Raw genomic sequence first — 19670 nt, forward strand, 5'->3', positions numbered from 1 at the left:
TCACAGGAGTACAGAATCCAGGAATCTGATCAACCGGTGTAAGCGCTGCCCTGCCATCGGGATAACCAGATACAGCCCAAGCTGATGTGTGGCAGCAGAGCACAGATGTAATAACAGAGTTCTGCAAATACTCTGCGCTTCTGTAAGGACTTCTTTGAGCCCTTTTTAACCCTTCCTCCCCCCTCCATACTGCTCGTGGGGTTGTTATGCTGCTAGGTCGGGATCAATGAGCTACAGGGAGCCAGGAAAAAAGCTAAATCCCAACTTTCTGGAGAACTCTCTAATTTTAAGTAGTGTTTTTTAAACTAGGCCATCCCAGGTACTTCGGAATTTAACATTTTTGTGTGTGTCAGATTGTGACACGTGGTGTTTGCAGCAGCCTCACTAGCTGCAGTCACAGATTAGCTAAAATGTGTAAGCAATGAGAGAGGTCTTCCCTGCCCAAACACCAACTGACTCTAAAGGTTTAATGCTGGTTATTAGCTTAAAAAAAAAAATCAAAAATGTGTTTTCATCCCTGTTATTTAAAAGCAGGGTTTGATCCTTGTTACTTATCCTTAAATGCAGCAATCATTGTCTTAACCATGTAAGTAAAAATATTAATTGAATACAAATACCTGGGTCATGTTTGATTTAAAACAAGACAATTTACTTCATTAACTACTTTTTCCTGCCAACTGCAGAGCCCTTAGGGGGAAAAAAAAATATCTCAACTGTGACATATAAATAAATGAAAATGCCTTGAAACAAGCCTACCCTTGGGTCTGAGGCAGCACACAGCAAACCCTCAGGACGTTTATTTATTGCACCAGTGCAAGATTTCACTACTCTCCCAGGGTACAGCAGTAACATCCAGGAGCCATCATTTTTATAAGGCAAGAGTGACCTTGAAGCCTTCAGGAATGATAAAAGCCATAAGTTTCAAATGCATCCTCTATTCCAAGCTGGAGCATCGGAACACATCTGCTTTCCTAAATAACTCGATGCATCGGTCACTGCTAAACACCCAGATCCTTGAGGGCTTTGCCCGACGATCCAAGGCTCACCGGTTGACATTTCCCACCGAGTTCCGTAGTTCCCGGGCCTGATGGCAAACAGCAGATGGCGTGGTTGCCTCAGGATACGAGCCCAAAACCCACCCTCCCATATGGTGTTCACCTGTACAGGGAATTCACCTGTACGTGGATTCACGGGTCATGACCTGCACGCGGTGCCACTGACAAAAGACAGAAACTAGGTGTAGGTAAACAGGGATTTTTATAAAAGGGAGAAGGAGGTACGTACATCACAGGTAACAAATGCAGACTGTACTGGAATATGTATGTATGTATTTAATTTATAAATTAAAACAGAAACCTCACTAAAACATTGACACAAAGGAGTAAAGCTTCAACACGGGCACGGGGAATTCATCGGACTCCTCTTGGAAAGCAACGGGATGACACTCCAAATATTATGTCAGGTCTACCATTGCAACAACTACCCAGCCAGAGACATTTTTCCGTTGCCTCCTGCCTGTTTTTTAGCCCTCCTTTGATTTTCCAAAAGTCCCTTCCCCAAAATAAAACTTGCTCCTGCAATCTTTGCTCTCCTGACGTAGTGACTAGGCTGAGGTATTTAAAATAGCAATATAGAGAGCTTTGTGGAGCAGTTTTTATCACAGTCTAAACCAGCACCTCTGAACAACACCAGCACTAGTTTCTTTATCTGATAAATCACACTGCTGAGGAGTGATTCAGGCAGTCCTGTAAGTGTACCCCTGGTTTCCAGGCCAGGTGTGGTTTCACTGAAATCACTGCATTAATTAACGGACACAGGAAAAGGTGAATGGAGGCCCAGCATTTGTTCTGACAAAAAAAATTCCTAAGCTATTTTTCACTCATACGGACGGAAATGGTTTACCTGAATCCCTTCCCTCACGTTGAGTGCTTAGTCCTTTAGTGTCTTTTTAATATTCTATCACACCGAGAAAAGATTTGCTTAAAAACTTAATAGTGGAAAAAATACTTCTTAACAACCCCGAAATAATTACAGTATTTCAATTCTGTTATGATCAATAACTCCTTATGGCACAGCTATTTCTGTTTTTCTAAGATGTTGCTAGAAGTGGACAATATGGAATTCAGTATGGAAACCAAAACAAACAAATGTTGTCATGTTAACAAGGAAAAAGTGAAAGAAGAAAATCAAATGCTCATTTTGGCCAGAGAAGCTCCTGCTGAGGTTGAAAAGTTTGTGGGAAAGAATAGCCCTTTTTTTCTCTTCATTCTAGCAATTGCTTAGTGCAGAACTTTCTGGGAGGCCAAAAAAAATTCCAAATAGCTAAGCTATGTCAAAAGGAGTTGAAAAGATGTCTTAGGAACAGCACAATGACAGCAAAAATTACCGGTAACACAAAGTATACACAGCACACACATCAATGAATGCCAGGTAACATCGGATATTCAATACACAGGCTGAAAAGTTCAATGTAAAAACAAACAAATAAACAAAAAAAAAAAGTGTAAAAAGCGTATTCAGATTTAAACATCCTAATTAATCAGTGTTTGTAAGACAAACACGGAAACAATGCCCTGTTAAGGTCTACTCATAACTCATCACTTTACTACAGCTATAATAAATATTCTACAGTCTATGGCACCAAAGGGAAAGGGAAAAAATAAAATAAAAAAAAAGTAAAATCTCTGTTGTAAAATTCAAGGAAACCAGATATGTAACAACATAAAGTTGCTTCAGAAATCATTCTCCTGCAGGGATTAGGTCAATTTGGTGTCCAGTTGATGTACAGATGAGAAACAGGAGCAGTGCCAGTGACACAAGCATTCCAGGGGGAGTCAGGGAGGGGTTTTCTATTGCTCTGAGGACTCTTGAATGCCAAGGGGCGGGGGATCAACTTGACTTCTTGGTAGGAGCAAACTGCCCTGGCTGGGGGACGCTCCCACGAGCATCAGGAGCAAAACCTCCACACGAGGCACCCACTGGCCTGGAACTCGGGCACTGCCGGCGGGAGAGCCCCTGATATCTGCAGGCCATCCTGCAGGGATGAAACTGCTCGGTCTGTGGCACTGCTGGTGGGGTGCAACATTAGGGTAAGAGCAAATCTTTGCAGGAGAGCAAAAGGGAAGATTTACTGAAGCAACATTTTGAAACAGGAAATGTGAGGTGGGGGGGGAAAAAACCAATGGAATTATCACAAAATGGAATTTCACGCTCCCAGCAAACCCCCACCAGAGACAACAGACCGACAAACGCTGTACAGTGGAAAGCAAGAGCGTAAGTTGCACTCCACAGGCTCCACAACCAGTCCTCTCATACCTGCCACTAGTGTCTAACCTACCGAACAGCAGTTCAACAAACTCACATTCTGCAGGAAAACCAAAAGCTTAGCAGGTTTTTCTTGAAAAAAAAAAAAAAAAGAAAAAAAAAATCTGCAACATTCAGACTCATTCTGAGTCTGTCCGAAAAAAGAACAAACAAGATCATAAGAAAGCTACAAAGCTACACTGGTTTTCGCATTTTAAACAGTAGAAGCTTTACAGTCAACTCAAAAAAGTATCAACAAACATCTACAATCTTAATTCATGTTTTGCCATGATGTTCTCATCAGATCAAAACGTTTAACAAAGCAGGCCTACATGGAGGGAGGAAGGATGGTAGGAGGGATTGATAATGAAAGTGAGGGGAAAATGACCAAAATGTGACCAACAGAGATTTTCTGAAAATGAAAGGGGGGAAAAAAAACCCCTACTTTGTCCAGGGCAGAGACATCTGGAAGCAATAGGGACAAAAAAAAGGGAAGGGGGGGGGGGGAAAAACACCAAAAAAAAAAAAAAGTAAAAAAAGGGGACACCCCCGTCCAGCAAAGCATTTGCAGACAGGCTCAGCATGAAGCAACAGCCTAAAGCTAAGCTTGAGCCTGAGAGTATTCCTGGATTCCGAGGAGGGCAAGGAATAGCAAGAGGCAGCAATACTTTAGCAGGTACCCTCCAAGAGCTTGCCATCTTCAAATAAACATGACTTTTTAATTTCACAGAGCCTTCTAGCCTGGCTGTAGAATGCAGCTGAGGGGGACACAGCGGCTCTTGCCAGACCAGCTGCTTCCCGACAGACCCCCTGAGGTGGGAAGGGACCATTTCCAGTCGGCTGATCCCTCACATAGCCCTTTTCTTCTTTGCAAATGTAAATGGAGAGTGTGGAGAGAGATGTTTTGTCTGGGAGAGGCCACTGGTACCTGGTCCCTCGGTGTGGCCTGTGGGGATATGTTTATCCCCACTGAAAACTGGTTTGCCTGTGGAAAGCACCATTTGACTACTGAACTTAGGGAGGGGAAAAAAAAAAAAAAAAAAAGACAATAGAAATGTCCTTAGGACATTTTCAGGGAGGAACTTTTACACACTTATTCTAAAAGCCCATTAAAAATATACCGAGAAGGAAACATAGGAAAACAGAACAGAGCACACAGGTTGCCCCCAAAAATCATTAATAAAAAGAAAAGTAAAAGCAACATCATCAAACTGTATATACCATTGTTTTCAATTAAAAAAAAAATAAGGAAAAATGCACACCTACCGCCTGCAGTTCTGGTCAGGTTCTCCCTCCAACCCCCTCCCCCCCCAAAAAAAAACCCCTAAAAATAAAAAAAAATACAAATAAAATAAATTAACCTTTCCACCAGTCTCGTTCCCAACTGAAACAATTTCTTCCCCTGTTACTCTATGCACTGAATTTATGTTAGAAACCTTAAGGAAAAAAAAAATCCTACAATTCTTTAGATTAAACCGAAAGTAGGACTTTTCCCCCAATCTTTGTAAACCTGGAATTATTTTAACAGTAGACTCTCTGTGCGTTGGCAGAAGGAGATGGGTGTCAGGTACAGGTGTCCTTATCAGAAGGCCAGGATGAGTCCAGCGCTGACAGAGGGCGTTTGAATCTGGGATGGCTCTGCTTGAAATACATTCCTTTGAGATCGAAATCAGCTCTTCCTCTCTGAACTGCGACATGAATTGCTTATCGTTTAATTCTGCCTAATGACTCAGATAACATCATTCATTAGCTCTAACGACAGTGGCCCTGCCTCACCAGAGTACTTCAGTATGCAAATGGCATCATTTAGGCCAGCAGCAATCACAGGCTCAAAGTTAAAATGTGTTGTTTTAGTGCTTGGGCAAAAGGGATTCCCAATGCACTCAGGGAAGTAGAAATGTTATGAGTCACGTTCATAGGATACATACTTAATTATTTATTTTAGGTTTGGGTTTGTTTTTTTTTTTAAATAAATTGCAAGAGCTGTGGTGGCAAGACACTAAATAGAGCTTACATGTGAGCAGGATTTAACCTTCAGCAGCAGGGGCTGAGGAAGGGATGCCAGGTTTGCAGCTGGTAGGAGGTATCCAGGATTGTATATTCTGCCCTTCAGGCAGCTGGGAAACATCCTCCAAAGCTCTCAGTACTTTGCCAAATCTTTATTTCCCTTCAGTGAATGTACCGAAACATGTAACAGTGGAATTGAACCTCTGATCCTTATTTTCCATCTGGAAGTACATCTGCGGAGAGATACCCACAAAACGGCCTTAATGGGCGGGCAGAGAACATTTCTGGAGGGCTCCAGACAAAGTACATCCAGTGTGTGCAGTGCAGACCAAAGCACAAGTACAGGAAGCAAAGGAATTAGTCAGTGAAACCAGACTTTTTCCACACTCCACATTTGCCTCCTCTGAGCACATATTTCATGCCTTCAAAAATCCAGAATGGTTAAAAAAAAAACAAAAACAAAAAAAGCCAAAAAAAACCAAGAAACAATGTCACTTTCTTATAATTTCACAGGAGAAGAAAGTTTGTGATGAAAAGGTTAAAGATGGAATCATCAATGATACAGGTGGAAGTCTGTCATCTGGTAACCAGAAACAAAAGCAAAAAGTGTTATCGTGTCCTGTCTGAGCAGCACTCTGAGCTGAACACGGGGGGCTCTCTGCTTCTCCTAAAGAGAACTGTTCAAGAAAGATTTCTCTCAGATCAAAGGATCGCCCCCTTAGAAATATTGTCTGTGTCTTGCACTCATTTATGCAGCCGCTGCTGGAAAACGAGCCTAATTCTTCATTCTGAAGAATCTGACCACAATAGTCGAATGAAGTGAAAATGACCAAAGGAAAAGAATATAAATGGTGTCATTTTCGACCCCTGCCTCTGGCCTCTGGGAGAAGAGAGAGCAAAGCAGAAAGCGCTGGCACGCTGAGCTCCCGCAGCCCCAGCAGGCACATTCCTGGTGCGCAGCTCAACAACTCTTCCCAGGCTCCGGGGAGGCAACTTGCAAAACATCTCCAGCAAATCTTCAGGAAGGTCCTCCTTCTCCTTTCACTCTGCTGCCGTTTCCCAAACTTCTCCACCCTCAGACTCACTTTCTGGCTATCAGCCAAGGAGTTTGACCCTTGAAGTGGCAGACAAAGGGTTTCACGTGAAAACAGCCAGGCACAATTACAGTTATCAGGTTTTAGTAGGGACAGACCCTGAAACTAACCTGTCGCACTCAGGGTGGTACAAACCCATCTGCCACCGTTTGGGTTTCTCTCGACATGCAGAGTGCTCAGGTTTGGGAAGAGCAGCAGACCAGTGTGGTGTCACTGACCCCCTGTCTATCCCTAGTGGCTGAGGGGATTGTGCCAGCACCGGGGCTGTAGGAACAGCAATCCAAAATGTTCCCTCATCTGCTTCAGTTAAAATCCCAAACTGTGCCTGCGGCAACCGCAGGGAACATTTGCCACCAAATTCCCGCCTTTAGGACAGGTGAGTGGGTACCTTACACATTTCCCCCGGGAACAAGTAAGTCTTTGCTGACCCAAGTCAGGTACTTTCAAGAGTTCAGGCAACTACACTTCAAGGCCTCCTGCACCTCAGGCAAGAGCTTTCTTACAAATGTGTCAGTCAAAAAACTGCTCAGGAAATAAAACAGGTACAGTATCACCTCGGGAGTCCTCTACCTTTCAGCAGCTGTGCCAGGGCAAGGTTACAGACGTGCACTTTGCTTTTGGATGAGAGAAAACCAAGCAACAACAATCCCATGCAGTGCAATCACAAATACCAGCTACAAAAGAAAAACACTCCACAGAGACCAAAGGGGACAGGAAGCATTGGCAGGTTCTCCTGGGGATCTGTAAGTTTTATGGGATTAAGGATAGCCAGCATTTTTAGAAGAGGCTGAAGCATTCCAACATCCTACCTTGCAGCTGAATGCTCCAAGATCAGAGTAGAAATTCTGCTGCTACAACTTCCCAAACCCAAAACCACCCCCAGTGTATCCCTTTGGGTCTTTAGGAGCTGCTTTGTTTAACAGGTGAGCAATTAAAACACAATTGGAACACACTGGCTGTTCCAATTAGCTCAGCTCTACAGCTGCAAAGCCTCGTAACAGGGAGCTGGGGCTTGTATTAACGACGGCTATTACTGAGAAAACCAACAAGAATCCCTCACGGCTCTGCGGTTCGTTTTCCTTCTGTGCCATTTCAGCTCCAGTACCCCGAGCACCTCCCAAAACATCATGCACAGAAAAGTTTCATCCCAAGGACAATGTTGGCACGAGAAGAAATGGTTGTAAATACCACGAATTAGTTTAGGTTGAAAGTTGCAAGGAGTTTCCTAACTGCGAGAGCACTTGAGCTGGAACAGCCTGCGGGGCGGGGAGGGGAGGGAGCGGACACAGGCACAGAAACCTCGCTGGTTTTTACATGAAATTCAGTAAATTTCTGGAAGGGTGAGGTGACAGATGGGTTGCAGCAGTCAGGGGATGGGCTGGGTTCCTTGGGCAGTCCTTGAGTAGCAGGGAAGTACATCCCTTACACCCTGTCACTTGACTCTGATGGTGCTAAAAGACTGTGTTGGAATCACCTGGAAAGTAACTAATGAATAGTTTATGAGCAGAGGAAGAGCTGAGCAGCGTGGCTGAGCGCAGGAGGGGTGGTGGTGGGGACCACTCCAGCTGGCACAGCTGCAGCCAGGAGAAGCCCAACTCCTGTGGCATCATGCAAAGAGCAGGACTCGAGTGGATCAGGCTCACGAATGAATCACCACTCACGGTTCTCCCTTGGGACCGTTAAACACGGGTGGCTTCCCCTGAATCTCCTGGGTTGCCCACTGCCTTTCCCCCCTACATGAAGGGCCAGTGCCAGTGGACATGTTTGAGGGAATGGATTTCGGCTTCTGCTTGTTTTCCAAGGGAAGCACATTGTGATGGTCACTTTAGCCCGGCAGCACCTTCCTCTCTGGGTAGTTCAGACTTGTGACACCAACAAAGGTGGATCAGGACAGGTAATTAAGCTGTACAGATGCAAGCTGTAAGGGCACACTGCAAACCTGCATGCGACCTTTGGTTAACATCTCAAAAAGCCACGGGGATTTTCATTCCGTAACATTCATCCGGATATCATCGAGGAGTGAGTGCTGCGTTACACTTAATTTTAAACGAGGTTTTCACTGGGCTACTCGCACGCCTACAATTTAGAACGAGGTTAGAATTTTTTTGCCAGCCAGGGCTCGCTGTCATGAGTGTTATTCCAGCCCATGGGAGGATAATTATAAATCATGGGAGTCTTTACGTTCCCAGCGCACGGTGACTACCAGGAAGTTTTTCAGCAACACTTTAATTCAGTCACAACAAAACTGTTTATATTTCACTTTAATAAAAAATACATAATACTTTGAAATATTCTTGAATGACCCAGCTTGGAAAATGAAAATGACCTTTAAATCTATACAGGGCAGTTCCTTCGGGCATCTTTAATGCAATAATTTATTAAGTTCCTATATTCATCATGTGTGCACCAGTATCATGTAAATATTACAGCTGTACTCCATGACAAAACAAGCATAATGCAGACGTAGAATCATACAGAGAACTGACAAACAGGGGGGAAAAAAATCTAGTATTTTCTGTACAAAAAAAATATGCAGCTTTTTGATAATTTGTAAAAATGCGTAACTTTTGGCATTTTGGAGAAGAACACTGTATAAAAATAAATATCCTATGTACAGTAACACACACAGGCCAGTCCAGGGTTAGAATCATCACTGCAAAAGAAAACATAAACGAGTGTTAGTGACAACTCACTACCAGGTGTTAGTGTCAGCTCACAGGGCGTGAGGGGAAGCTGGCTCCGGGGTCTCCAGGAGGAAAAGCAATGGGAATCTCAGCAGGCATCCTTTCCACTTCCCTGGGCAGTGAGGGCAGGAGGTTCAGCCTGGGCTGACTCTGCCTCCACCATCTTCCCACCACTGCAGCTTGAGGACCTGGCATTTACATCCACAACCAGGTGCTGAAGGTGGGGTAGACCCCAGGGGGTCTGAGGGAATCCAGGTGGAAATCTAATCTTTGTGCAAGGATTAGAGCACTTCGGGGCCGGGCAGCTCGAAGGCCACACAGACAGTTCTCTCCTTTGTGGCTCACAGAGCTGAACTTGGATACACAAACCAGGAGGAGTTTTGGTTGCTGCTTTTCAGGGGTACAGTCCTGGAAATCCCATCCAAGCCTCCACAACTCTTTTGCTCTTAACCAGACTTAATTGGAAAACACTAGCAGAAACACATGGCACTGCCAACTCAGCACAGCAGCATTTCCAAGACTATTTTACCTTATTCCAGCAGCCTTGAACTGGAAGCCCGTCTTCCCCCTGAAAAAGAGACGGATGCAACAGCAGTTTAGACACAGGCAGAACTGCAGAGAGGGAGGAAAGAAGGCGTGGGTTAACTATGACAGCTGCAACAAACAGCGTGAACCAGGGCTGGAGGAATAGTCTGAGATATTCCTCAGCCTTTCGGAGTGACCCGGACTTCTGGCTCAAGGAACCTGAATGAAGCAAGGGCTGGGGCTGAAGAGGGGAGAGCCCTCGGGCTGTCCAGGGACTTATGCACATGAGGTCTGTAGGCTTGTTCTCGTTCCTCCTCAGGGAATAGTTTATCCAGGCTTCCACCAAGGAAGGAGGAAGGAAGGCAGTGGAAAGCGTGAGGTGGGGGGGTCTGTGTCCTCAGGCTTGGCTTGGCTGAGGTTATAAGCAAACCCCAGGGTCAGCACTAACCTCTGATCCTGAAGAAGGTCTGGAAAAAAACCCTCCATTTCCTTTCTGCCCTGTTTGCTAAAGGTCATGTGAGATCCTGCCCAGCTGTCTTCTCTTGCCTCTGAGGAGATCCTGCTCCAGAGAAATTAGGAAGGCAAGCAGCTGGGCAGCCCCTGTGCTAGCTCAGGACGTCTCAGCTGACTCCCAGGAAAGAGTCTTGGGCTCCAATAACAGCAGTAGGATTTCTGTGAAAATCCCCCAACACTTCTGCAACCCTGATGTCTTGGGCTGCACAGCCCCGTGTGGGTGTGTTGTTGTTGTTATTATTATTATTTTTTAATTTTTTTTTTTAATGTTGAAGAAGGTTGGATGCATTATGGGCTGTGCTACCAAAAGATGGAGACCCACGGTTGGGAAAGGCTTTTGTGAATGACTGACTGCCATTCATATTATCTCCGTGAAGGCCTGTTTGATAGGAGAAAACAGGATGTCACGTCAGCGCTACGGTGCTCTTGAGCAGGAGGTGAATCAGACGTAAGGAGATACATCTCTGACACGAGAAATCAAACACTTGTGCTGTGTCCACGTGGCCCATTCACGAGCTATCGCTATCCCCCAGGAAAACCCAAAAACCAATACAAACAGAAAAGCAAATGCACAGTATATCCTGAGAAATGAACTATTTAACAGAGGTGCACGTTCAGGGGCCTGATGAACTGAACATTGCCACAACAATATTGCTTTTTAAATGCGCTTTTTAAAATGTGGTCTCCTTGTGCTGTTTCCTTCCCTTCCCCCCCCCCCCCCCCCCCAAATATGTGGAAATACTGAGTTACCAGTTAATTACTGGGTATATTATGGCATTCCCATTGGTACACTGGTGGTGGTAGGAATGACTGGTGTAGTGCAGTGCAGGAGGAGATGGAAGTTAGGTGCATGAAGGAATGGGAGGCCAGGGAGTTGCAGCTTAGGGATCAAAGGAAGACCAGGGTCACGAAGAAGTGTTTGTTGCGGGCGAATGTGCCGAGAACGGAAACACGACATGCTTATTAGCACCAAGGATCTCCTTCCACATATCTCAGATGTGCAAAGCGTTAGTTCACAGCCCCCATAAGTTACACACATGGATGTGTCAGCTGGATGCCGAGCTTTTAACCTAGTTGGATCCAAAAACATGCTTATTCACGTTCCCGAGCTAGTTCGCATGCCAGAACGCTGCATCTAAAAAATAATGGCATCTGCATTTCATCAGGTTTACTGGCAAGTTTCCCTTAAAGAAAATAGGAATGACAAGAAGCGTGTGTTCCAACACTGCCATGTGGGGTGAACCCTCACTGGGAGCAGCGACACAAACAGAGGGGTGGTCTGCCAGGGCACCCACGGAATCCTTACAGGGATTGGGGAATCTGGTGCCTTACTCAGCCAAAACTTACTCCGTAGAAACCTGGCTATGACCATGGGGAGGCAGAACACGTGGCTCTGTGGTTTTCCTCCTTCTTGGGCTGTTCTGGGCAGGTCTGGTTTCACCTGTGGGACTGACAGAAGCTCCTTTCTACTACTCAGAATTTACAGAGCAGCGACTGAGGCTTTCCCAGTGGCCAGTGCCAGAGGCACTGCCCCAGAGAGGCAACGGCACTGCCCAAAGGAGGGGGTGCTGGGAGGAAAACTGGAAAACGGGTTAGCTCTTCACAAAGCTCAAATAACAAAGGCTTTTAATGGCAATTTCACAGGTTTTTTTTTTTTTTTTTTTCCTCCCTGGGAGAACTAAGAAAACCTTCCAAACTAAATGTGACTTTTTGCTTTGGGAACGCGCTTTTTTCCAGCTAATTGAACTAACAGATCTTCCATCCCTTGGAAATGGCAGACATCCTTAAGTAAGCTTGGAAGGACCATCCTCAAGCAAACTTTGTCATGCCAAATAGGCCAGAAGAGCAGGGGAGTAGTTTCTTTGTGTCACGGAGATGTTGAGGCTGTCGTAGGGAGTAAAAACCTCACCTGAATGCTGCATCTCCACAAAATTTCAGAGAAAATGAATAAATTGGTGATGTTTAGTGGGATACTTCAAAATGAGTTGAGATCAAGTATTCCTGAAAACCTTTGTCTTACAGCACTTGGGCTAGATCAGGCACTAGTACAATAATCAGATGGATACTGGGAAACACACAAGTTTTTTTGACACTATGGGTACAATTTGGACTTCTGGGGAGAGTCATAAATAGGAATTATCTCGCAGGGAGGTGAAGTGTCCAGTTAATGTGTTTCACATGGGCTTGCTAACAGGATAACTTATTTTCAGTCATCTTACTGTAGGGGGTGACTGAGGTAATACAGAGCCATGTCAGGCTGTGCCTACCACACACAAGCACTTTAAAAAATAAGAGTTGATGAAGGACACGAGCACTGCAGCTCCTTGCAAGGAAGCAAAGCCAGCACAGAACTAGGTCTGCATAGGCCAGTTTAGTGGAAGTTGTCAAAGGGAAGCAGTTGTAAACAAATCTGCATTCCCACTATTTTTCCTCATGCCACAAAGTAGTGCTGGCAGCAGCTGGGAATCACAGCTTGAGGGGAAGGGCCTGGTTTGGTTGTGAGAACAGCAATGTGAGGAAGGGAGGATGGAGACAGGTAAGGAAGGAGCTGCCGGGTGTTTCCAGGGCATGCAGCTATTTGGGGGTATCAGAAATAGCACCCAAGACCCAAAAAGCAAACGAGCATGCAGGAAAGGGAAGGTAGGCCATACCAATGGGCATGGGGCATCCAGGCCGTCCAGCCCAGGTAACCCCGGCTCACCCTTCTCGCCTTTAAAACCTCGGAGACCCTGTTCATGAAATCAACCACTGTCGTTATTCCAGTCACTGCCAGCTCCGTGTCACGGGGAGAGGCCGAGCCCCCACCGGGACCCTCACAGGGCACTCTGCTGCACACCCAGATCAGCAGCAGCACCAGCAGCTTCCTTTTGGATTTTCCATGATCTGCGAGCCAGGAGATGCTTCCCTGAGCTAAAGCTGAGAGGACGGGAATGGCGCTTCCTCAGTGTCGGAATCACCCCTTCCTCTGATCCTCACTAGGAAACCCAGCAGCTGGATTTCCAGATGCATGATCCACAGGTACTCCTGGGATCCGTGGCACTGCTACAGGTTTTTGGCAGAATTCGCTGGAGCATACGAGTTTATAGATAAAAATGTACACATATTCCTGTATCTATTCATTTGCCTGGATTTATGGCCAATCTGTTTTGACAGACACACGTATCCCATTTAGGATAAGTGAGATTCATTTTCCCTCTGGGTGCTGCAGCTCGAGTGCCCTGTGTGCTCTCAGGCCGTCCCATCAGCTGGCCGTTATTCCCAGGCAGGGAACCAGCATTCCAGTCCTGCCTTCTTGCAGACAGGATCACACTGAACATCTCAGAGCAACTGGCAGCGAGGGAGGCAGGGCTCTATCCACAAAGGACAAAGCCCTGGGCTCCTAGCACATGGGACGCCCCCATGTACCCCAAACCTCTGTGAGCTCTGGAAGAGGAAGGAACATAACTGTGGTCACTCAGCAGCCTGATGGCTCAGGGGATTAGGGGGTTTTTCCCCCTGGAGAAAGCAGCTTTGCCACAGGATGAGGTGGGAACCCAGCCAGGCCTCATCCAAGTGTTGTACTTTTGCAAGACCATTATTTATGTTATGATTTCCTTCTGTCTTCCCCATCAACACATCTTAAAACAATACATTTGATGAAACAGAACATACCAACGGACAGGGTGCATCTAATCCAGGCGCTCCTTGGTCTCCCTTATCCCCTTTAGACCCTCTAGAGCCTTTCTTGCCCCTCTCCCCCTGCAAATAATAGTTTAGTCCGAGAAAAAAAAGAATACACAAAAGCTTTAGGATCATCCATTTCAAACAAATGTCAGCGATAGTTTAAAAAAAGGGTAAACATTTAGGAAACATTTTAAAAGAAATTTCCATTTGAGATGTAAAGTGAAGAGCTGCTGAGCTGTAACTGAGCTGCATAAACACACACTGGCTGTGGCTGCAGTTCCACACTGACAGACTGGGAGGGCTCAGCATCAAAGGCATCATCAGAGGACTTCTCGGGGCTTCCCACACTCCAGAAAGAGGCACCTCAGGGAACAGGCACACAGGACGGGCAAACACTCCTCTAGCCAGCAGTGTGCCACCCCTTCTCAATCCTCAACCTGCAGCTGGCTGGGAAGGTCCCTCCTCTGCCACCGGAGCTCTGGGATGGCACCAAGATGTTTTTCTTACCACTCCGAATTCTCATTTTTAATGGAAGTCTCACTCAGAGAACTCTCAGCCAGGGAATAAAGGCAGTACTCAGCCCTGAGAGTCCACACAGCCCTTTGGGATGCTCTGAGTAGTGCTCTCCCAAAAAACCCGTTAGACCAGGGACTAGCACAGCCACAGGGCAGCAGCTGCTCCCTGACCCTCTCACCTGGCAGCACAAGGGTTTAGGGTGGTATTTGCCACTTACACCTATGCCAAATCTTTCTGTAGAACACAAAATTCTCAGAGCTGCTGAGCATGAAACAGGGGAAAGGGCTGCACAGGGAACTGAACTCAGAACTTGTAGGGAGTGTTAAAGGAATTAAGGGATAAAGTCAGACAGCACGGGCTGCTGTTTCTTCTTAAAAAAAAAAAAAAAAAAAAAAAAAAAAAAAAAAAAAAAAAAAAAAAAAAAAAAGCGTTAAACCCAAAGCTGGCAAAAGAAATGGATGGGAGAGGAGAGGCAATGAGGAGAATTCACCCAGAGCCAAGCACAGGAATGGAGAGGATAATCCAGGAAAAGTGCGGCATGGATTGCTCTGGAGGAAGGAGGAAGGAACCAGGAAGAAAGGCGGAACAGGACGGAGGGATAAAGGGGACAAAGGTGGACCTGTAGGAGCGAGGAAGATGCACATACACAGAAGAAAAAAACCACACAGGCATTAAAATAACAGTGAAGGCAACAGGTTGGCAGCAAAAGTTCAGGGGTCACACTTTTTCAGCTGGGTTACACAAAACTCTGCCTGTTCCCATCCCTAGCCAGGGCACGACCCCGGGGCACAGCCACGCTCGTCTCCCACTCCGAGCAGAGGGCAGCAGGAACGTTTCTGCGGTTCAAAGAGCTCTGCTCTGCCTAAAGGAACAGACAGGATTTTGGCAAATTGTCTGGGACTTCAGGATGAGTAAGGGGAAGCCCCTCTACTCAGTGGGAAAAGGGGTATTTTCCAGGACCCCATCTGCTAAGACATTGCACTTGCCCATTTACGCTCTCAAGTTCCTCACACTTTTTCATCGTTGCAAACTATGGGTTGCAGCGATGCAAAGTGCATGCACGCTTCAAGGGGCCAGCACAACTTCCCACTCGTGCTTTCCAACTCGTCCTCTACAAGGAGTTGCAATTTCTCCCAGTTTCACTTGCTTTTACGCCAGAGCTCAGGAAAATCCCATCTACTATTACCCATGCCAATGAAAGATCTTTCTAAGATATCCAGTTTAAAAACCAACTGAAAAAGTCTAGGAATTAAGAGTTACTTTTTGTTTAGAAGCCACACAAACAAAACAAAACACATGTTAGTGAAGAGGAAGTTAAGAAACAAAGCCAGAAACGCAATGATTAAAAAAGGGGAGAACTTTGGGGCTCCCTTGAACCTTTCTCCCCTAGTTTAAGATGCCAGTTGGCTGCTGCTTTACAAAACTGCCCTTTCTGTGCAGAGTAAGGTCAGAAATCCATTGCAGGTGGAGGACAGAGAACACTCACTATGTATCAAAAGCAAATCCATACAATGAAATCACCACACGGGCACATGCACTATAAAATTCACTTTTTCAGACAAATTTAGGTGATACCAGCCTTATGGAGAGATGTGTGAGTACACACATTTGTACTGTCTTGAACTGCTTGACATTGATACAACTGTTATCTTACAAAGACTCAAATCCAGAAGTCATTTGTATTTCTAAACATAAATTATATTCAACTACAGCTCGCAAGTGTCTTTATCAAAAAGATTCAGAGCTTTAACAGGCAAGGAAACCTGCTGAAAAAGAAGGAGCTTCTCAGCATACACTCCTTGGTAATGTTTATCTTTCAATTAACAGAGGTGGTACAATGGACAGGCTGCCATTCACGTTACTGGTTTTGACCCAACTCTTCACCATCACATCCATTCCGGGTAATGCCTGAAGAGATTTCATGTCTGACTCTTGAAGGCAGGCAAATTTAATTTATCTTTTCTAAATTTCCATCTTCCAAATTCTCTGGAGGAGTGTTTGCTCGAGGACGACCTTCTTTTTCATGCTTCAGGGGGAATTTAAAAGTACTAAAATAAGATTTGCTGGCTGCACCTCAGCTACTTCTCATGGGAATCCACACACATCAGTAAGTAGACAAGCAGGATTTCCTAAAGCACAGCACGCTGGCCTAACTGAACTACACATGGAGTCCCATGCTTTGGTGAGAGCGGAGCTGTGACAGCAGTGAACACATCAGAAAATCCCTCCCTCGGCCTTCAATGTCCCAGGTGATGGGACAAGCTACAGGTATCACCTTCTAAAACCCAGGTGTGCAAACTCACTGGTGTGGAGGTCTAGCAGACAAACACATGCTGGCTACGAGAGCTGCTCAGAGTTAACTGGGCTGTCCCTGGGTAAAGGTGTTAGTAATTAAATACAAAAAGTTCGCCTGGTAACTTACCCGGATTCCCTTGTCACCAGGCAGACCTTGTAAACCCTGAAATGCATCAACATAAAATATTTTAAAACAAGCAGGTCCCACTGTATTCCCACTCAAAAAGAAGAGTGCATGCTCAGGAGTTTGTTTTTTTTTTTTTCCACCTATGTTACAAACACACAAAACTTTTCCAGCAGACAACCTCCTCTCCATCAGACCATCCAGGCTGTAACAGCACTACCCTGCTCTAAGGGTTCTTCAGATAAAAACCAAACCAGTTTGGAGAAGGCAGTCCCCGAAAAAAGCAGCAAACTTCTTTTTTTGTGTTAAACAACGAAGCAGCTTCACGATTCCATTACACTCGAGTTTCAACACTGGCCCTGTTTTTTAAAAAGCAATCCCAAACAGTGGAATTAATTAACCTCACTAGAGGCAGCTGTTGTCCCTGCAATGACAGGACAGGGCTCACCCAGCCAGGCTGTGAAAAGTAAAAGGGAGCAGATGTGCTCCAAAGCAGCATTTTGGACTAAGACACCTATCCTGGGAGCCCCACTCAGCTTCTTTTGGTAGCTCGAGGACCAAGGTGAATTAACAATTTCCCTTCAGCTTCCTCCTCCTCCCTCCAAGTCACTGCTCTTCAGCTCTTTCTGTCACCCCCTTAGTGAGCAAAGGTTTGTGATGAGTTACACTCAGCCCAGCTTCAACTGCAAACACCGGATTACTGCAGCATCTTCAGCTGCCAAGGAAACGGGCTGTGTAGATAAATCCCTCGTATTCCCATACTTACAGGAAGCCCTGCTGGCCCCATTGGTCCTGCAACTCCAGGATCTCCTTTACTGCCCTGAAATGGAGACAAAAAGAGTAGAAATTGCTACATTCCTACTCAGTACAAACAGGCAACAGAGCACTAGAGAAGAAAAAGCAAAGGATGCATTCAGAGCACCTCAAACCCCAAGGATGAGGCACTCAGACATCAAAGAGGCCCAGCTGAGGGTCTTGTATGCACAAGGAGAGGGAGGTTCCATCTCCGGAAAAGCCTAGAGCTCCTCTATCCCTCAGAGCTGTTGCATCTTCAGGGAAGTTACAGAGCATCAGTCAGTCCTGAAACAAACTCACCCTTTCTCCTTTTGGTCCTGCTGGTCCTGCAACCCCAATTGGTCCTGGAGTACCCTGCAGTTGTAGGAAGGAAAACACATCAGGACGTTTTTATTCTAGGGCCTCATTAAAGCCAGGAGACACCGCTGCTCCCTCAGGAAAAGCACAGCGTGGAAGGACAGTCTGGTGGTGGAAGGCACCTCGCACCGCTACAGCTTTCAGTGTTGGTGGCACTTTGAACAATGGGAGCTGCTAAGTTAAATCCCACCAGCACCCCTGCACAGAGCCTTATTTTTAATTTTGAAGCTTTCCCTTGACAATTGTTTCAGCAGGCATTTCTACCAACTCCACAGACAGGAATTCTTTCTCTCTACTTTATATCAGACAAAGCTGAAAGCTGTAGCAGAATAAAGGCCATTTAGAATTAGGTTAGGCAATTCTCTTTTCCTTTAGTTCCTTATTTTCTCTCTCCCCCCCCCCCACAGAATCAATGGAAAGCATTTGGTTATGTGCTGGCAGCCAGTGAGTTGTGCATGCAAGGTGACGGACCCCGTGGTGCAGCGAGGAATGCAGGGGTGCACAGGCACAGATGTGAACTACGAGGGGTGCCCTTCAGTCCCTCTGTTCCCTCTTTGCCATGCCTGTCACTCCACCAGGCCCCCAGTCATGCCAACAGGAAAATCCAGTGTTGTTCCTAACCCTTTCACACAGGGGCCATCTCCCACTAGCACACCAAACTTCCTTCCCAGTGCTCCTGAAACTTGCTGGGGCCTTGGGAAGTGATTGAGCCAAAGCTGATCTTTAATGTGGGCAGTGCAGCAGTTCAGCAATAGTCCTTCTGGTTAAGAACAGGATCTGGGCACTTCCAACTCTGCACAGGCTCCCTGAACTCCATCCACGCTTTGCTAACCACACAGCTATGGATCTACACTTCCATCACGGAGCCTCAACAAAGGGGTACTTCTGAGGCATTATTACCTGCCTCCTAGGAAGAAACGAGGCTTGGGAAATCGTTTTCTAAGAGCCTTAAGGCAAAGGGGTTTGCACATTTTAACGTCAGCCTGCAATCCTCAGTCACTGAAGTAACCCCTCCAACGTGAGCAGGATGATTCACGTGGATCAGGAGAGGTTTTCAGACAAGTTAAGATCTGCAGAATACAAGGGGAGGAGCAGCTCGTGCAGCAACCAACTTCAGCGTGGTGAAGGAAGTAAGAAAAACTGGGCTCTCCCTGGATTCATACAACCATGGAAATCTCAATTGCCTGCACTTAGCCATCCCTCAGTGCCTTGGAATACGTGAGGTCTCCCTTGCACATCTATAAAATTAAGTCTACAATATCCCCAAGCAAGAGAGTGTACAAGCTGCCATTCAGGTTCTGTCGGGAAGTCAGAGCAGCTGACACGAAGGTTCCTGTCACAGGACAAAACCTGTGACCCCAGGATTCAGGTGGACTCACAGCATCAAAAAAGACAAATGTGTGACATCACTCCCCAGTTTTTAAGTTTAGCCACCCTCCCAAGCCTGCTTTGGAAAAAATTTAAGGTTATTCCTGGTGCGAACAAAGAAGACACAAAACAAATCATGGAACTGGGGAGGAGGAACGTAGGGCAACGGAGAAACGGAACTCACCGGTGGTCCAGGCCTGCCGTCTAAACCTGAAGCACCCTGAACAGACGGGGAGGGTTCACAAAAACAAGGCAGGAGGAGACAGGAGGGGAGAGGTGAGTGAAGCAGTGACTTGAGACAAACGTATGCTTGCAATTAACAAAAATTAAGATCTCAAGGACAGGCGATGGTACTTACAAGCAAACCAACAAAAACACAAAAACACTGAATACACGTAATGTCGACCTGCAACTTTTAGATCCTCT

The 19670-nt window shown here is 45.9% G+C and overlaps 1 protein-coding gene across 15 annotated transcripts in view; it reads right to left on the minus strand.

Annotated features, from left to right (window-relative positions):
* Positions 1 to 8614: 8614 nt before the first annotated feature.
* Positions 8615 to 19670, minus strand: part of COL13A1 (collagen type XIII alpha 1 chain) — an 85309-nt gene continuing 74253 nt past the window's right edge. For 14 of the 15 annotated variants that reach the window (XM_027904726.1, XM_027904737.1, XM_027904736.1 and 11 more), the window contains 7 exons: positions 19429 to 19464; positions 17820 to 17873; positions 17491 to 17544; positions 16728 to 16763; positions 13778 to 13864; positions 9618 to 9656; positions 8615 to 9057 (listed from right to left, as the gene is read on the minus strand). In XM_027904726.1, coding sequence (XP_027760527.1) covers positions 9055 to 9057; positions 9618 to 9656; positions 13778 to 13864; positions 16728 to 16763; positions 17491 to 17544; positions 17820 to 17873; positions 19429 to 19464 — 309 coding nt within the window. In that variant the 3' untranslated portion in view covers positions 8615 to 9054. The remainder of the gene's footprint in view (positions 9058 to 9617; positions 9657 to 13777; positions 13865 to 16727; positions 16764 to 17490; positions 17545 to 17819; positions 17874 to 19428; positions 19465 to 19670) is intronic. The other variant, XM_027904727.1, reaches the window with a different exon arrangement.

The sequence above is a fragment of the Empidonax traillii genome, unplaced genomic scaffold, assembly GCF_003031625.1.
Source record: "Empidonax traillii isolate 1590-97213 ecotype Southwest subspecies unplaced genomic scaffold, ASM303162v1 scaffold1080:size189641, whole genome shotgun sequence".
Taxonomy (NCBI): Eukaryota; Metazoa; Chordata; class Aves; order Passeriformes; family Tyrannidae; genus Empidonax; species Empidonax traillii.